The following is a 19858-nucleotide window of genomic DNA, read 5'->3' as shown; positions in this document are numbered from 1 at the left end:
ACAACCCACAGAGAGGAGAGGCAGAGCGGAGAACCAAGATCTTCTGACATCCACGCCTTCTGGGCATCTTAATCCCCTGGACAACTTTAACACCTTCGCTGAGCCTCAGGACGGCTCCACAGCTAGAGTACATTTCAAACAGACAAACATAAAAGGACTCTAACTTTAAAACTGTCATGCAAATCGCAGTTAAAATTCATTGGAAGTAAAAGCTGGAATGAGGCACGACTAGAGCTTGACCCCTCTTTCAGAAGAACTGATGATCTGTAGATTCAGTGGTTGTTCCTAGATGTGAAGTGCGTTTTACATTCAGAATTAGAGTTCAGAGTTCAGTCTTCTGTCATATGCACAAGTGCAATGAAATGCTTATTTGCGTGTGTGCTCCAATACGCCAAAAACACAGAACAGAGGCAACAACAAGTTAAAAAAACATACATCTTAGAGAAAAAAGAATACATTATTAATTAACTTATTTGATCAATTCCTTTTTCTTTTCCAAGGTGACATACAATTAAAATTATTTGCATGCAGAATATCTGCACATGATATGTGAATTTCACCAACAGCTAATTTATTAGAACAAGCAAATGTGGCAATCCAATCATTTCTCATACTTTGAGGAGGTGAAAATAAGGTACAGAAATGATAAAAAACTGAGACTGGAAGGTTACAGTAGCTGAGGGAAGGGTATTAGGCGGCGTGGTACAGAAATGGACCCCACAGGCCAGACGAGGGGCAGTTCTGGTTCCACCCTGGACAAGGCAAGAAAGAGCAGAAGTACTGTACTCGGCACAGCTGGAAGAGAAGCAGCAACAGCAGCAGACCAGCGGGAGACTCGCTGAGAGGAGGGGAAGGGGGGAAGGAAGAAACTGGGACAGGAGGAGCGGTAGGTGACATAGCAGACCTTCAGTACCTTCATATCCTCTCCTAAAGAGAGAAAATAAAAAAACGATTCTCCTATTTCAGGACGATAGTTACAGAGCAAACAAGTACAGTATTCCCCAGAAAGCTCATCGCTGACAGTCCACCTGCTGACGGAGGTATTGATTAGGGTCAGCGATCACCGCAGGTCTGTTCATCACCTCGCAGACAAAGCCCAGCTTCAATTGTACAGAGAGTAGTTTGATCTCTTCTCTTTTGGGATCACAAGTTGAAGTAAGTGATAGAGGAAGAGGAATGTTTTTATCAAAATAAGCTTTATTTCAAAGCAACCACAACTCACAATTAGTACACGTTCTAAGAAAATATCAAACTGTCATCAAATAAAAACTTTCCGAAAGAGATGATTGTCCATTATCGAGTGGATGATGGGCCTGGATTTGCTCAATTAAAGAGTCCCTCCCAGCCCAACCACTGGCTCTTGTCCATTTCCCTGTCCCGGCTCTGAAACTGCGGAGCAGGAGCTCAGAGCACAGGGATTTCCTCTTTAATCCCTGTACAGTCCCACAGTCCCCTCCAGCGCTCCCTCACTGTGGAGAAGCCTCACCTGGCGACGTCGCTCATCACATCCTCCCTCTGAGCTCCGCCAGGATCCTCTCCTCCAGCTCCCTCGCTCCCCACTCTGTGTCGTCCCGGATGAGAGTGTACCTCGTCTTCCACAGTCCGTGTTCTGTCAGGAGCAGGAGCTGTGTCCCCTTGTCCAGTGTGGTCAGAGCCAGCCCCAGCAGGACGCACTGGTTGCTTAGCACTGTTCTCTCTCCCAGGAGTTGCATGGTGGAGTGGAAGGGGATACCGGACTCTAAATTTGGAGCTGTGAGGAAGAGTGATTCATGATTTTAAAGAACAATATCACAGAACAGACTTGAAGGGAGTCACATGAGTGATGGTGGGAGTGGGTGACCGAACAGAAGAGAGTGTTTCCTGAAGCAGTGCTGTGGGAAGCTGTTCAGTAGGGGAGCAGGAGATTCAGCCTGTCCGGAGCTCAGCACAGCAGGGGCTCTGCACTGCAGGACAGGCAGTTGATCACTTCTTCTCTTCTCAACCTCGTTAGGAGCAAACTAATTACAATCATTTTTACAAAGTTTATTCTGGTCTCACCTCGACATACCAAGAGGCCTTTAGGTAGTTGATACAGACAGTACACAGTAGCATTAACATATTCCAGTAATTATTCCATACATAAACACAAACACTGTAGCTTTGATTATGTGCTGATTTGTTTCCTGCTTCAACACTAAGCTGAGTCAACAGAACGAGAACACAAACCAAACATCACAACCTCACTGATTGGGACACACACAAACTGGAATGGTACAGAACCCTAAACAGACAAGACACGCTGGCTGAGTATCTAACCAGGGTAAAAGAGAAAGCAAAGAGAAACAGACTTTAGGGCAGGATCAATGACCACAGCCTGGACATTGACACTGGAAACAGCCAAACCTGGCTGCCCAGAGAGGACAGGCTGTTCTCCTACTACCAGCAGGGATTATCAGAAACAGAGATGCACTTTCTGCTGCACTGTGAGAGATACTCTGGGATAAGGCAAACATTCTTCACTTAAAATAAATCCCTTCCCAGAATTCCCCACATTTCTCAGAATCAGAACAGGTTTCAATCCTGCTGGAGTAGGGGACTCAATAGAGCTTCAGCCCTGATGAAAAGACAGTGTGCTGTCAAATATTTTATGTGATGTCTCTACATGTCCAGCATCTTGTTTCTATGGCAATGTTGGTTAAGTTAATAATATTCTCTTTGAGTTTCATAAACATGAATGTCATAACAGTGACATAGTGACACATACACACACATAAAGACACTGCAATACAGAGAGAGATAAGACACACTGACACAGGTTGGTAACAGTGACACAGAGAGTCACAGAGACACTAACAAAGAGACAGAAAGACACAGGGACACAGACAGAGACATGGTGACAAAGACATTTGGGGACACAGAGATATGATCTCACACACACAGAGACACTGAGATACAGAGAGAGACACTAACAGAGAGACAGAAAGATATAGTGACACTGACAGAGACACAGTGACAAAGACATTTGGGGACACAGAGATGTGATCTCACACACACAGAGACACTGCGATACAGAGAGAGACACTAAGAGAGACTGAAAAATAGTGACACTGACAGAGACACAGTGACAAAGGCATTTAGGGACACAGAGATATGATCTCACACACAGTGACAAAGGGTCACAGTGACACATACAGAGATACACTGACACAGTGACACTGATAGGGACACCAGGGATACAGGGACACAGAGAGACAGAGTGATACAGGCAGAGACACGGTAAGGAGCTGGAGTGAGAATTAAAGAGACTGTAGAGTGTAAAAACCAAGGGAAGAAATCTGGAGCTTTAGAATATTATGGACTACATGACGAGAACAAATGTGTGAATTGCAGATTTTTGTTTGGGCGTCAGAACAAAGAAATAAGCAATAACCTCGGACAAATGGGGACACCTACAGTTAGTAAAACAATTAAAGATGGAATCCAGGTACTGCTGGTGTTGAAACTAAACTGAGAGTTCATTCTTCTTAAGAAAGCAATAACCTTAATCTTAAATCAATTGAGAGCCAGCAGTTTGTTTATGTTGTATACATCTGTTCCATATGGTATTATTAACTTGAACTAGCCCAGGTGACATCACAATAATACAAAGTATATTAAAATCTCCACTGCACTCATTCTGCATTGAAATATTTAAATATTTCCACTGAAGTCAGTGTCTCTGGTCAAAATCCACAACACAGAGCTGCACTGTTTCATTACAATGAGTTATTAATTCTTTATTGGAGTTGTCCACAGGATAACGTCCTGATACAGATGTTTCCTCAGTCCTGTGACAGAACTGTGCCCCCCATCAACCTCCACACAGACACCAGAAAACAACAAGTTAATAACATCGATACTGAGGCAGAGAGCTGGGAGTGAATCAGCCTGTGTTCATGAGTCAGTGATGTGTTTTATCTCCACTGCTGATAGGAGGCACCAGCACAAGGTCTTTCGATCGATCCCAGGTACCGAAGACAGGATAGATCTTGTCTCCCTGACCGAACTCCATGTCGGTGAACGTGAAGATGTGAGTCCTGGACTCCACATTGTAAAAGGAGACCTTCCTCTCCTCAATATCCACACACACCCCCACTGTCCTGGGCCGGACCTTCAGAAGATCAGAGAAAGATGACAGACTCCAGTAACCCCCCTCAGTGGAAAAGCTGAACCCCCCTTTCCTCTCTGCTGTCTCTTTGCTCACTCCTATTCTCCAGCTGTCATTCACCTCCACCTCCCAGTAGTGTCTCCCTGAGCAGAAGCTTTCCCTGCTCGTGACAAATTCCCAGTAATCAAATCTGTGTGGATTGTGAGGGAGACTCTTCCACTGTCCGTTTCTCACCCTCTTCCCATCCTCAGACAGGGTGAGAGAACAATACGCTGTATCAGGGTCCAGAGTCACGTCCGCTGTGGGAATAAAACAGGAAACATCAGAAGAGTCTCTTAACAATTATACGAAAATTAAAATCAAATTGTACCTGTGAAATACATCTCTCCCTCCCCCCTACCAGAAACAAAAGAAGTTAATTATTAATTACTGAAATTAAATTATGATAATTAATAATAACTATTACATCTGAATAAAAATTAACAATATAAGCAACAAGGTATCTAAAATAAAAATTTAAAAACATCTACAATAATGTTTATTATTTACAGATTCTGTATATAAGAACAAGCTGTACGTACATGTATAAACTGGTTAATGAGCACATTCTGCTTGTAAAGTATATAAAGTATATGCAAAGTGTATAAATACTATATTCTATAGATGCTGTGTAAAGACTGTACAGGTCTCAACATCTAAAACACTGCCCATCTAATCCTTCCCACTACCTGTCTGCATCTTTCTACTTTTCAGCAAGGAATGAACCTTTCTTGTTTTTACATTGGAAGTATATGCAGTGGAGATACAGTACATACAGTCTCTGTATCCTGTACCACTGATTCTGATTAATCTGTTTGTCAAAGGATCAGTGACCCCACTGCTGTTTATCGATCCTTCTCTGTGGTCAAGAATTGAAAAAAGGTATTTTTCTCTTGGACTTCACAAGCTTCAGTTTGGAATAGGAACACCATTTTGATTATTGTGTATCAATTTAAGACTTGCAGGTTTAAACATGCATAAAAGACACTTGATGTCATTTCTGGACTTAGTGCTCCTGTTGTACAGTGATGATTGAGGGAGCCCTCTGCTGGGCAGGATGGAAACTGCAGTCTGGCCCTGAAGCTGACAAGGAAATATCTTCCACCCATATTTCACACTGATTCTGTGTAGAACAGGACCCTGTGTCAATCACTGACAAATTCCACAGGAGAATCAATCAGACACTGTGTATATCACTCCTGTCCTGAGATAAGGATCCCAATATCACAGGTGTAATAATATTGACACTCCAGTGTTACTTACTGACCAGCATTAGTGTGAACACCGGCTGAGCAGAAGAGAAAGACCCCAAAGTTATTACCCCTGTCCAAGAAGAGGAGCCCTAATGTACCAGTAAATACCCCTCCTAAAATAACCATGAGCTGCTAACTCTGACATGGCTGAGCTGTTCTGGGGAAAACAGCCCCCAGAGACGCTGACTTCATGTCATCACAACACTGTCTGTAAGGAGAGATCAGAATTAATCACCCCCCTGTGCCTTGAGAGAAGGACAGCTCACAGCTCAATGCCCTACTGCCCCTTCCTTTCACAGTGCTGGTCTGTGTGACTGAAGATCTTATTTTTGCAAGAAAATGACGACAAATGTATTACACCTGCCCTGGGAAAAGTCCCTCAATTAAAATTAAATATCCAAACTACTATAATAGAATATTTTTCTTAGATGTCCAGAAAGTATCAAACAAAATAAGAAAATAGATAACTAACTGATCTGGAAACACCAAAGCTAAATTTACTCCCCCTGTCCTGTGAAGACACCTCAAAATCTCAGGTAAGTACCCCAACATTCACTGAAATGACTAATCTATTCTGAGTCAAAGACACCAGTGGGTCTGTCCTTGAACCCAGATCACTGCAGCCAGCCTCAGTAATGAACACAGCTCTCAGATTTATTCCCCAGCCCAGGAAAGAGACTCCTTACTGACAGATAAACACCCCAACACTCTCCTCTTCCCTTGAAGAATAGGACACAAGACTCTGGAACAGAACCAGTCCACTGAGTTTCTTAATGCCTGGATCTGACAGTTGTCAGGACACACAAATATCCCCCCAGTGAGGGGAAGAGCCCCTCATTCCCAGATAAATACCCCCTAAGTGAAGGGGTAAAGGCTCCTGCCCCAGACCCCTATGTAAGCACCCCTTCCAGCACACAGGTGTGACCATGCAAGCATATGAACCACAGATCACAGCTCTTCATAATCCTCGTCATTAAATCAAGCAGACAAACCCCTCTGGGCTCCAAGATATCCCAGTGGTTCCTCTTCAGAGAGGCACAGTCCTCTGTTCAGACCTTCTTCCCACAACAGAGATTTCAGTAGTAGTCACTATTATTCCTTCTCTGCTCTTCAGAATAACCTCCATCTTCAGTCACTCTCAGTATATCCAGACTGGAGATCTCCTCTCTTCTCCATTACAATAATCACAAACGTCTCAATTCTCTACACACAGACCTGCTGCACATCAATCAGCACTGATCACCTTCCATAATGAGACGCTGGAGTCTTATGAGTGACTCTTAAACCACACAGAGTCTGCCTGAACTGGTCCTCACAGACCAGTACGATTCAGCACTCTCTGGAATTCCTGCTACACTGGAACCAGCCAGGTCTGCAGTCTTATTGCTTGGATATATTTCCACAGAGCACTATTCCAGTGAACATTTAAAAAACTAGGCTATAAGCATAGGAAAAGGGGAAAAGACTGTGTGAGGAATTAAAAAAACAACTCCTCTGCTGTCGATAATCCTGAGTTAATGTTCGGCCTGTTAGAAACAAGGCTGATGAGTTACAAGCTGTTGATGACTATGTGCACAGCTACAGGAGCGCTGTAGGTCTGCTGGCCTTTACAGAATCATGTGACACAGACTCAGGGCTGGACTCGGACCTGATCACTGATGGGTCTGGCTGGACTGAGACAGAACACTTACAAGTGAAACAGCAGGAGGTGATGTTTGTATATTACAGCCTTCTGCCCTCCTCTCGGAGGTAAATAATTATAAATAATAAAGGACAGTTTGTGAAGCTGCAAACCTGCCTTCTGCCTGTTCTCTGTCCTCTCGCTGAACCATGTTTGGGCCGATTCGCCACAATATCAACACAAGATGGTGCAGCAACGTCACTGTGTGAGAGAGGCTCTGTTTGCCTGGTACTGAGGTGCCGTCAGTGCCAGTAAGACCTTATCTACCCAGAGGACTCCCGCAGATATTCAAAACCTTTGTGTACATTCTTCCAAAAGCAAATGAAACAAACACAGTTACAGTGTTAGTAATGTCACTTTCTGCAGGCTCTATCGCCTGATGCATTTAACTTGACTCTGGGTGATTTAAACCTCTACAACCTCAGAATGTCTCTGAACAATCTCTCTCCACATGTATGAACAGAACTCTGGATCTGTGCTTCAGCTCAATCAGGGAGGCATAGAGGGTGACTGTGAAACCTCCGCTTGGCTCATCCAAACACAACCCTGTGCTCTTGATGCCAGCCTGCAGGACAGCACTGCACAGGGAGAGAGCAGGAGCAGTACATGTCAGTCACGGTCTGGTCAGAAACAGCACACAGTGCCTGCAGGGTCGTTTGTGATTGCAAGGACTGGCCTGTCTTTTCAGAATCTTGTAACAATTTTCAGTCAAACCCACAGACATGGCTTGTAGTTATATATCTTTCTGCAAAGAAACAGATATTCCTATAAAACACTTTAAAGTTTATTCATATAATATGCCTTGTGTAACAGACTGATGAGCCTGTTAAGAGGCAAATCAGAACTGAAGTTGGAGCAGAAATTAAAAGGGCAAAAATAAAGTACAAGAGAAAAAATCGAAGGCGCACCCAGTTGTAATATTCTGAGACCTGAATGGAGAGGAATACAAACTATGGTGGGGCTGCAGAAGAAAAGCAGTTTATCCAAAATCACAGTGAATACTGATGGTTTTAACAATATGAGTGGCGAATTAGGTAGTTTTACTTTAGATTTACTTTAGCACAACTTCAGTGGAGAAATCGGGGAACTTAAAGAGAAGCTCACTGCTTCCAGAAAGATTGTATTGGATACAGAGTGCGTTTCAAGCATTTTCAAGAAAACAAAAGTCAGGGAAGGACTTGGAGCTGAGAACATCAGGGGCAGGTACTGAGGTCATGAGCTGAGCAGCTCAGTACTGCGTTCCATTAGATTTTATCACATAGCTCTGCATCAGCAGAAAGTACCCAGGATTTGGAAACAGGCAACAATCATACCTGTTGCAAAACACAAACCCCCCAAGACATTAAACGATTTCAGACCAGCTATGAAGTCATTTGAGAAAATTGTTAAAATTCATGTATTCCACCAGACAGAGCACCAACTGGAGCCCATGCAGTTTGCCTACAGGACTGAAAGGGGAGTCAAAGAGTCTGCCCTCACATCACTGAATCTCTTACATTCACATCTAGAAGGTCTCAAGACACACAGCAGCCTTTTATTAATAGATTTCTCATCAGCCTTTATCACCATTCAACCACACTTGGTCGTGGACCGATTACGCTCAAATTCTAATCTACACTTTACTATTGTCAGTTGAATCGTAGGTGTTTTGACCAACAGATCACAAAGAGTCACAGAGTGAGGGTGGACAGTCTTATATCAGAGCAGCTTTGTTCTTCCACTGGGCTGTGTGCTGTCCCTATACTGTACATTCTGTACACAGACAGCTGTAGAAGCCCTTTACACTTCATGAAGTTCCGAGTTAAGTTACTGCACAGCACGTTAGCTGGTGACTCTGTCACTGTCAGTCTCCTACAAGACAGACACTGATCATGGGCCTGTAGGGGATTATTTTGCTGAATGGTGTAAGAACTCCTTCCTTCAGCTGAATGTGTCAAAAAACCAAAGACATGGTCATTGATTATAGAAAACGACCACCAGCTGCTAATCCCACAGTCTTTGAGGAGCAAGAAATTGAAACTGTCAACAGTTACAAATATATTAGCACAACTGTTGATTACAAGCTTTATTTGAGGAAAACATGGATGCCATATGTAAGAAGATTGTTACATATGAACAACAGCGATCGTTCTTCCTCTGCTCTTTTACCACAGTATGTGTACTACAACCATGACTTTATCCTGTAGAGCTTTCATTGAACCCGTCCTAACATTCACTGCAGGAGCCTGGTGTGGTAACCTGAGCCCACAATAGAAACAGACTGAGCAGGATTGTGAAGGCAGCCAGCAAAGTCATCAGAGCTCCAGCTGCAGCTGTCAGACAGACAGTATGATCACAGACAGTATAATCAATCACAGACAGTTTGATCACAGACAGTATAATCAATCACAGACAGTATGATCACAGACTCTCATGACCACCCCTTGCACTGTGAACCTGAGCTCCTTCTGTCTGGGTGTCGATTAAGACCCAGATTCAAGTGCAATGGAGCTACGTTATGCTTTATTCCCATGGCTATAAACCTGCTTATTCTGAACAATTGTATATTTCACCTTTTTATATATTTTTTCTATTTATATATTTTTATTTAATTTTTTTCTCGTCATACATGTATGTCTCTTATTTGTCAATGGATTAATTTTGTGTTAAATCTGTTGTGTTAAATGTGTTGCGTTATGTCTTTAACTGCCTGCAAAGACAATTTCCCATCTGGGACAATAAAGGGAAGTAAGTAACTTACGTTATTGTATATACATGTATCACTTATTTTACAACCACAAATATGAATTCCTTGAGAATAAAGCATAAATAACATTTTTACCATTGCTGTATGCCTACATACCCTTGGATGGCACTGTAGAAGGTAATTACTTTTTTTGGAGGAAAAAAGGAAAAAATAATTTTCCAAAAACCTGCATTGTATTATTTGTATTATTGTTGGGTTTTTTTTCTTTAAAAAAGGATCACTGCCACACTACTTTAATGATCAAGCTAGAAATCTGGTCTGCTTGCATATAGTATATATTTTATTCTCCTTTTAAGGGTTGAAAATATAAAATGTGGCTGAGTGTGCACTGTTAAAAACAATTACTGTAGCTGGTTGGAAGACATGTAGCACAGCCACCCCTATAAAGGATTTTACAGAATACTAACCTGTGATACAGACACTGCTGTTTATGTTGTGTTTTATTTTTGTTCTTAAAAAGAGACAGACTTACCTGCAGCACTGCACAGCCATTTATATACTGGAATAAAGAGATATAGACACTGTTAATCACAGACACACACTGGAACACAGAGATACAGACACTGTTAGTCACAGGCACACACTGAACACAGAGATACAGACACTATTAATCACAGACACACACTGAACACAGGGATACAGACACTGTTAGTCACAGACACACACTGAACACAGAGATACAGACACTGTTAGTCACAGACACACACTGGAACACAGAGATACAGACACTGTTAGTCACAGACACACACTGGAACACAGAGATACAGACACTGTTAGTCACAGGCACATACTGAACACAGAGATACAGACACTATTAATCACAGACACACACTGGAACACAGAGATCCAGACACTGTTAGTCACAGACACACTGAACACAGAGATACAGACACTGTTAGTCACAGACACACTGAATACAGTGATACAAACACTGTAAGTCACAGACACACACTGGAACACAGAAATACAGACACTATAAATCACAGATGCACACAGATCCAAAACAGTGATTAACAGACAAGGTAGTCATGAATTACCAAATTAATCTGGGGACATCATTTCACATTTTCCCAAATCTGTGTTTTTTTAAATTGTGACTTTATTAAGAAGACATTTAATACTTGGAAAATGCTTAAATATACCGAGACAATAAATAGAAAACATTCTATTGGTTTAAATACGTTGTGTAGTTTCACAGCCTGCAAACAGTTTAAATAACCAATGGCCACCTGGCTCCCCAGCGCCCTCTGGTGTTCAGAAGGAGAGCTGGTCTCCCCTTCCCACTGCACTACTGTTTAAACATTTACCCCCAGATCTGTGAAATGACTGGATCGTAATTGCTGTTGTAAACCTGTTGAGCTGTTGAGATGAATAATTGTTTTATTACATCAGGCTCCTGAATTTCAACAGAAGAGATGAATATGTTATGTTGTTTGTGAAAGAGCAGAAGAACACCACTTGGCCACTATGGCCAGTGACATTCCTTCCAACGTTATATCCCTGTTCCTGTTGAGTAATTCATGTCATTGTCTAAAGAGAAATGTTCACTTACCAAGTCGTTTCTCTTCCCCTGTAAAGAAACACAAGTAGTGGAGTCAGTAACGCCGATACAGACTCCTGCACTGACATTGGCTCTCAAAGAGTCACACTAATGTAACATCATTCAGATTCCCTCAGTGTGTCTCCTCTGTAAGAAACAGTGGAATCAGTGATACAGACTGCTGTGATATAGACCCCTATACCGACACTGGCTTTAGAAGAGTCATACTAATATAATCCAGATTCCCTCAGTGTGTCTTCTCTGTAAGAAACTGACACTCAGTAACACTGATACAGGTGAAATATGTGCTCAGATCCAGTGAAGTATGATGACAGGGGAGAATGCTGTATTTTCTGTGGTCCTCAATCCCTGTGTTGTTCCCACTGTTTTCACTAGTAAGCTCTCTGGGCCGAGAGAGAAGTGTTTATTTTATAAAGGTTTCTCAGTGACAATGTTCATCACAGTTTGGAATGCAGTTTTAAACAGAGTCAGGAAAAAATTATTGTGAGGTTATGAGAAATGTAAATATCTTGTATTTGTTCATCACTGTGCTGGGTTGTTGATTTGAACAGAAGCATGACAACATTCTTGTAAAAACTGAGAAAAGCTTTGATTGGTTGAAGAAGTATGGAAGGGACACTGTCTGGTGATTAAGAGCTCAATGACGTGCTTGGACTGTATAAATCACAGCTCCCTCCCCTGGTCTTGGTCAGCACTGACTGTGTCCCTTCCTCTACTGTTTGATAAGGTGGTGACTTTCCCACATGAAGCTAAAAACACTGAGCGAGTTACTGTACTGACTGTACTGTAAAGATCCTGTACTGACTGCAGTCTGGAGAGGTGTGCTCAGTAGAGTGTGTGACCCTGATATATCAACCAGCAGCTGTATCAGGTTGTGAGAGAAGATCCTGTACTGACTGCAGTCTAGAGAGCTCGGCCAAAGCAACTTAGATATCATGTGACAATTTGTAAGGGAATTTGAACACACTCTGCTTACGTCACCATAAGACTTAACCCACACTTCTCCAGGGGGTGAGAATCAGGAAGGAGCTCAGCAGGAAGTTCCTGGGTGTGTTGAGCTGCAGTGAATTTCCATCTCAGAGGAGAGGATAAGAGTTTCAATGTTTTCAGTGTTTCACTGATGCGCGTGGAAGAACTCCTGAGGGATTTCAGACAGACTTTCTGCCACTGTATAAAAGCTCACAGTGAGACTCATCTGAAGAGATAGATACTGGAGGAGCTGATTCTGTATCTGCAAATAGCTGTTGATGTACGATACTGGATCTGACTGATAGAAACACATCCCGCAGTGTTCTTGACATAGTGTCTGTACACTGACCCCTGTTCTCAAGAGCAGGGTGTCCTGTGCTGATTGTGAACTGCCATACAGTGGTGTTTAAACCCCTCCTCACACAGACATTCAGACACACATCTCTAATGAGCACATACTGTCCATTCTCCTCCACTGGATCACCAGAATTGCTGACGCTGCTACAGTCACAGCTGCTGTTACACAGAGAGCCACCATCCATCCAGAGGGTCCAGGGAAAAAGTCTCCTGGAAAACAGCACAGGAACACAGGAATATGATCCCACAGGAACTGAGATACAACCAATCTCCTAGTAGCCTGGTTCCCATAGAGTATATCCAGAACCTGGACAATGTTCCTGGTCAGAGATTTGAAAGTGATTCGTAAATTGCTATGGTAAAAGTATATCTATATTTATCTTTATAATCTAAATAATAAAATATCTCCCACTGGTCAGGTATATTGAAGAAGGTCATGTGTCAGTTAATACAGTTAATGATGTGGATGTGAGTCAAGATGACTCCCTGTTATTTGAGAAAAGCTGCAGAATGAGGCACAGCAGGTCTGAGAGAGTCAGGGTGAGTGGGAGTCCCTGTGAAGGACAGGAGCTGTCAGGACAGGCTCTGTGAGGAATGAACCACTCCTCTGGGCTCATAAAGGGGTTTCAGTCTGTGTCTGGGCTCCAGGTATAAGGAGAGGAGGGAGTGAGAGAGTGAGCGTGAGAGTGAGAGCTGGGAAAGACTAAAGACGACACAGAATGGGAGGCACTGAGGGGCTTCACAGGTTCTGGACAGGTGGACTGTGTGGGAGTTTCAGATGAGAGAAGACAGTTTTGGCAGCACAGACTGAGTCTAAAGTACTGCCTGTACCTTAAGATCTCCACATAGATATGAGGACTGAGAAAGCTACTTCTGTATCAGGGACACACCAGAAAGACATATTGGGACCAAACAGGATCAGTCTGGAGAGTGAAGAGTCAGAATGAGGAAGAGTTTTAGAGTGGCAGAGAAGTGCAGGTCAGAGAAGAGTCTAGCTGAAGAGAGACAATGAGGAAGAGGAAGAGAGGATTGGGTGACATGGAGTGAGTCAGAGTGAATATGACTCTCCAGTGCCAGGCAGTGAAGAGTTAGTGAGAAGAGTGACTGTGAAGAGCAACAGGAGAACTGGACATGAGAGATAAGACCAGGGAGGACCTGCAGACAGGAGGTGTCTGTTCACAGCGGAAGAACGTGGCTCTGTATTCGAGTGCAGACAGGCCCTGAAGACACTGAAAGTCAAGGTGTTGCTGCAGTGTGGGGTGAAAGTGGAGATGTGGGAAGGAAGGGCTGTGGTTGTCACTCTCAGACTGAACCAATCGCTGTCAAGTCATTATGTCAGACAGCTGAGAAGATGGGCTGGAAGGAACAGAGATAATTCCTCCTTTGACAGAACAAGAGACTGTTGCTGCCCTGGTAATGACTATAAAGGGACTGAATATAGGTTTAAGAAAGGGACTTCTTTTATAATTGTGTAAAAACTAATTTCCTTTTTGAGATACCTATCATGCTAAGGGAGTCCATAATCAATATCAGACCATGATCTGGGGAGACCAGGAGTCACAACACCTCATCAATATTGATGGGTGTCTAAGTGTGGAGATCAGGACAGGACTGTCCAATCCTAATGAACTCAACAAGCAAACAACCCTGAAAACATCACATTCTCATTCAATACAGTACTTACTGGGTATGTGGAGCTGAGATTCCCCGTCTGCCTTGGACTGTGTGCTTCTGACCAGACAGGAGAAGATGTTGGACTCCTGCTGGACTGGGATGTAGCTGTTGACACTGAGGAGCCCCTGACTGTCCTTCCCCACTGTGCTGCTGGACAGTGAGGTCACATCATGTCCATCCCTGTCTGTCCAGATCACTGCAGGTGCAGGGAACCAGCCCTCAGATCTGCACAGCAGCTGGGTCTGACCTCCTCCAGGGGAGTGGAGAGACACTGAAACATCTGCCAATAAAGAAAACATCCTAATTGCCAGAACCTCAGAATTGTTTCTGAGAAGTGACAGTGTCTGAAGTCTTGTCACTGATGAGCATCAAGGAGAGACACACTTCTCCTCCAATCACTGCAGACTCTTCTGTTAGTCACTATAGAGCTCACAGTGCAGTGTGTTCAATCCCTTAATTGAACAATTGACTGTGTGGATTCCAAGAAAAGCTCACTGAACTACAGAAGTCCTGCAATCCGTCCATCTACAGCTCACAGTCTCAGTGTTAAGCACATCTCCCTGAATCTGGCAGCTGATAACTGATCAATGTGGACCTGTTGGCTACTAAATGACATTTCATTGGCTCATAATAAACATCCTTCTGTAACTTTGCCACCTTTGGTAATGGCTAAAAAATAACTGTATTGTATTATTTATAGGATGCATATAATTTAAAACAATATAATAACAAAAGAACACTCACCTCTAACAGCCAGGGAAATTAGAGTGTCTTCATAATGATCCACAGACTCCACTAAACACTTGTACTGTCCATGATCTGAGAGACGCACGTCCGTGAGCTTTAGAGACACGTTGCCTCTGGGGAGCTCCTGCAGGAACAGTTCAGCTCTGTCCCTGTAGGCTGGGTTCTGTATCTTAGTGTTATAATTGAGGTTTTGATACAAACGCACGGGGGAATTATAATCCCCTCGAAACCACCTGATCTCCAGGTCCACAGCACTGATGCTGGGTGAGAGGTAACAGGGCAGGACAGCATCTTCACCAGGGGACACAACAACAGGAGCAGCTGGACCATGAACCTGGAAACTCTCTGAAAGAAAGAGCACACAGCTGTCATGAGTCTTCAGCCGCCACACAGACAAACTGTACCCTCTTCTAGAGGAATGATCACACTGAAACAGATCACACACAGGGGTGTAGTCACTGATCATGGTGCTGGAGCCCTGACCACTGTTATCTCACATGACACCACCATGAGGGCAAAGGTCACAGATCCTTACTTTAATTTCTGCCCGTCTAGTTTAATTAGACTGTATTTAAGATTATTTTCTATTGGTACTGGACTACTTTAACCAAGGCAAACTTAATCTATGCAGGATAATATTGTAAGGTTAGACAAACCAGAACACATATTTAAAGGGAAAAGCTTCAGTTTGGCTTTCAATAAAATAAATAGTAAAGTAAACATATACACGTCTTTTAGGCATTACAGAATAGCTGCCCCATAACCCTTATTTTACCCATGATGTTTTAGCTGGAAGACTGATCCACAATCACCTGGTTCAGATTGTGTTTTATACAGCACTGTGAAACTACAACACAAAGGAGAGATCTTACAGCCACTGGTGTGTGTATGTTGTGTTATTGTGTCAGTGACATTCCAGAGGTTTAACTGTACACAGTGACTGTTTAGCTGTGACACAGGGAAAGAAAAATCACATTAATCCAGGTGAAACGCCGCTGGTCACTGGAAATGGGCGATAAAGAAGGTGAAACCAAAATCACCTCTGTCTCGTCTGTGAGAATGCAGCTGATGCTCGTGAGCTCGCAGGTGTATCAGCAGCTCACTGGAGTATTTGGGTGTTCGAGTCAGAACCACGCTAACAGCAATACAGCTGAAGCACAGCTCTTTCCTTATCAAAACAAGACATTGAGACCAGGTATTTACGCTCCGAACAAGATCTTTACCGAGCAACCCCCTGTGTTTCATAGACACAGTGAAAATAACACCCCATTAGGTCACAATGCTTTATAAATATTTGGATTTTTCTAGTGATATAGAACACACTAATCATGTCACAAAGTAAATTGTTTGAAAAGATATTTAGATCTCTCCATCCATTTCTAAACTCGTGAGTTACCATAAGTTACTGTTCCTGTTCAGTGTGGAAAAGTCACCAGACTGAAGGTCTAATAAAATTCAGGAATTTCTGCTCATTGTACCTGATTTTGACACAGACGACTGGAGGAGAAGCAGAAGAGTCACACAGAGACACTCTGATTGGTCAGACTTCATTTCTGAAATAAGAAACCGCACTGATAAGTCAGACACCATAAACCTTAACAAAAAAATACAATTTGAATGGATACATTACCCTTGAACCAAAAAGATTTTTCTTTTGACAAATTTTTAATTTGACAGAAACAGACACTCAAAGTGAAAGATCCAGCTGTTGTACCACAGTGAGGTGTTTCTCTCAGCTTCAGTCCTGACTGACTGATCACTCACACACTGCTGTATCTGACTGACCTCACTGTCACTCCAGCACACAGCAGCTTCAGTCCTGACTGACTGATCACTCACACACTGCTGTATCTGACTGATCTCACTGTCACTCCAGCACACAGCAGCTTCAGTCCTGACTGACTGATCACTCACACACTGCTGTATCTGACTGATCTCACTGTCACTCCAGCACACAGCAGCTTCAGTCCTGACTGATCACTCACACACTGCTGTATCTGACTGATCTCACTGTCACTCCAGCACACAGCAGCTTCAGTCCTGACTGATCACTCACACACTGCTGTATCTGACTGATCTCACTGTCACTCCAGCACACAGCAGCTTCAGTCCTGACTGATCACTCACACACTGCTGTATCTGACTGATCTCACTGTCACTCCAGCACACAGCAGCTTCAGTCCTGACTGACTGATCACTCACACACTGCTGTATCTGACTGATCTCACTGTCACTCCAGCACACAGCAGCTTCAGTCCTGACTGATCACTCACACACTGCTGTATCTGACTGATCTCACTGTCACTCCAGCACACAGCAGCTTCAGTCCTGACTGACTGATCACTCACACACTGCTGTATCTGACTGATCTCACTGTCACTCCAGCACACAGCAGCTTCAGTCCTGACTGATCACTCACACACTGCTGTATCTGACTGATCTCACTGTCACTCCAGCACACAGCAGCTTCAGTCCTGACTGACTGATCACTCACACACTGCTGTATCTGACTGACCTCACTGTCACTCCAGCACACAGCAGCTTCAGTCCTGACTGATCACTCACACACTGCTGTATCTGACTGATCTCACTGTCACTCCAGCACACAGCAGCTTCAGTCCTGACTGACTGATCACTCACACACTGCTGTATCTGACTGATCTCACTGTCACTCCAGCACACAGCAGCTTCAGTCCTGACTGACTGATCACTCACACACTGCTGTATCTGACTGATCTCACTGTCACTCCAGCACACAGCAGCTTCAGTCCTGACTGACTGATCACTCACACACTGCTGTATCTGACTGATCTCACTGTCACTCCAGCACACAGCAGCTTCAGTCCTGACTGATCACTCACACACTGCTGTATCTGACTGATCTCACTGTCACTCCAGCACACAGCAGCTTCAGTCCTGACTGATCACTCACACACTGCTGTATCTGACTGATCTCACTGTCACTCCAGCACACAGCAGCTTCAGTCCTGACTGATCACTCACACACTGCTGTATCTGACTGATCTCACTGTCACTCCAGCACACAGCAGCTTCAGTCCTGACTGATCACTCACACACTGCTGTATCTGACTGATCTCACTGTCACTCCAGCACACAGCAGCTTCAGTCCTGACTGACTGATCACTCACACACTGCTGTATCTGACTGATCTCACTGTCACTCCAGCACACAGCAGCTTCAGTCCTGACTGATCACTCACACACTGCTGTATCTGACTGATCTCACTGTCACTCCAGCACACAGCAGCTTCAGTCCTGACTGACTGATCACTCACACACTGCTGTATCTGACTGACCTCACTGTCACTCCAGCACACAGCAGCTTCAGTCCTGACTGATCACTCACACACTGCTGTATCTGACTGATCTCACTGTCACTCCAGCACACAGCAGCTTCAGTCCTGACTGACTGATCACTCACACACTGCTGTATCTGACTGATCTCACTGTCACTCCTATTCCAGTGAACAGCAGATAAAATCAGTTACAGCTTTTACATTTTTCCAGGACTACAAAGAACTGAACATCACTATACATAACACAGAATTTAAACAACGTGATCACCAAGTGAACTTTCAGATTTAACACGTGCTGTAGCTGCATACTAGGTTGTGGAACATTGTGTTTCTTTTCTTCTCTTTCTAGCAGGGAATAAACCTTTACTGTTTCCTTTGCAGGAGTTTAGTCTACGTCTACGGCTCACCAGACAAGACACACTTGCCCCCCCCCAGATCACTCTTGCAGACAGTAAGACGGTATATATCCGCCCTTCAGACTAATCAAACATTAGCATCAATCGTGCTAAAGTACAGTACAGCAGGACAATAACATAGCATTCTCACACTCACCTTTTTATACTAACAGGATACCCACTGTGTTAATTACAGTCAGGAAAACGTTTTATCCTTTCAGTGCTGCGAGTAGCTGTTCATTGAAAAAGAGACGCCATTAATCTACAGGAAACACAACGAGAAACACAAACCTGAAGACGGAGCCATGGAATTTACTGTATGCCTGCTTCCAGCTCTCAAACATTACAAATAAGAGAGACCTGATTACAGACACCCTCAGATATAATATACAATACAATACACAAAACAATAATACAGATACAATAAAACGTCATCTGTAGTGTGAATAATTGTGCTGTTTTAACTGTTACAGAACAGCACCGAGGCCTGCAGGACACTTTACTGTTAACTGGACTAAAATGACAGGATACTTACAAACTGGATTACCAGGTCTGAGGACCACTCTCTGTTATTCTGGATTGTCTGACAAATCATGAATTGTGCGTTTGAAATCTGTTTAAAACTATATTTCAGAAACGATCAGCTTCAACTCTGACTTCCTGTTTATCACAGTAAAAGTCTATTTTCACTTTCACTTACTGCCATCACACAGAGAGGCAGGAAGGGATTGTGGGAAACTGGGCTGGGGCTGCAGGGTGTCGGGATCATGTGACTCGGGAACGGCTCAGTGCTCAGGGACCCCCGATCACAAGAGGAGTCCACAATAAGAAAAACACAGGACAAGAGTGGTGTGCAGGGGAGGATACCATGGAGGAAACCAAAAACTCTCCAGCAAAGAAACACTGCCACCCATCTCAGGTTTGCCAAAGTCCACCCGGGTGCTCTACCACACTACTGGAACAATGTTCTGTGGACAGATGAGATTAAAGTCAG

The 19858-nt window shown here is 43.5% G+C and overlaps 1 protein-coding gene across 4 annotated transcripts; it reads right to left on the bottom strand.

Annotated features, from left to right (window-relative positions):
* Positions 1 to 1179: 1179 nt before the first annotated feature.
* LOC148660583 (butyrophilin subfamily 1 member A1-like) lies at positions 1180 to 19835 on the bottom strand. Of its 4 annotated transcripts, XR_015939806.1 has the most exons (10): positions 19400 to 19833; positions 19022 to 19097; positions 16632 to 16706; positions 15151 to 15498; positions 14417 to 14686; positions 12835 to 12942; positions 11398 to 11415; positions 10318 to 10344; positions 3835 to 4425; positions 1180 to 3444 (listed from the first exon to the last, which is right to left on the bottom strand). XR_015939806.1 is itself a non-coding variant. In XM_088638081.1 (9 exons), exons 3-9 carry the CDS (start codon positions 16702 to 16704, stop codon positions 3920 to 3922), a joined length of 1350 nt encoding a protein of 449 aa, XP_088494207.1. In that variant the 5' UTR covers positions 16705 to 16706; positions 19022 to 19126; positions 19400 to 19835; the 3' UTR covers positions 3730 to 3919. The 4 variants fall into 4 exon arrangements, 3 of the variants coding, with proteins under 3 accessions (XP_088494207.1, XP_088494206.1, XP_088494208.1); XM_088638081.1 differs by lacking the exon at positions 1180 to 3444 and having other exon boundaries at positions 3730 to 4425; positions 19022 to 19126; positions 19400 to 19835; XM_088638080.1 differs by lacking the exon at positions 1180 to 3444 and having other exon boundaries at positions 3730 to 4425.
* Between the last annotated feature and the right edge of the window lie 23 nt (positions 19836 to 19858).

This window comes from Lepisosteus platostomus, chromosome 6 (genome assembly GCF_059453375.1).
Source record: "Lepisosteus platostomus isolate fLepPlt1 chromosome 6, fLepPlt1.hap1, whole genome shotgun sequence".
Taxonomy (NCBI): Eukaryota; Metazoa; Chordata; class Actinopteri; order Semionotiformes; family Lepisosteidae; genus Lepisosteus; species Lepisosteus platostomus.
This window is presented reverse-complemented; position numbering and strand designations above follow the sequence as displayed.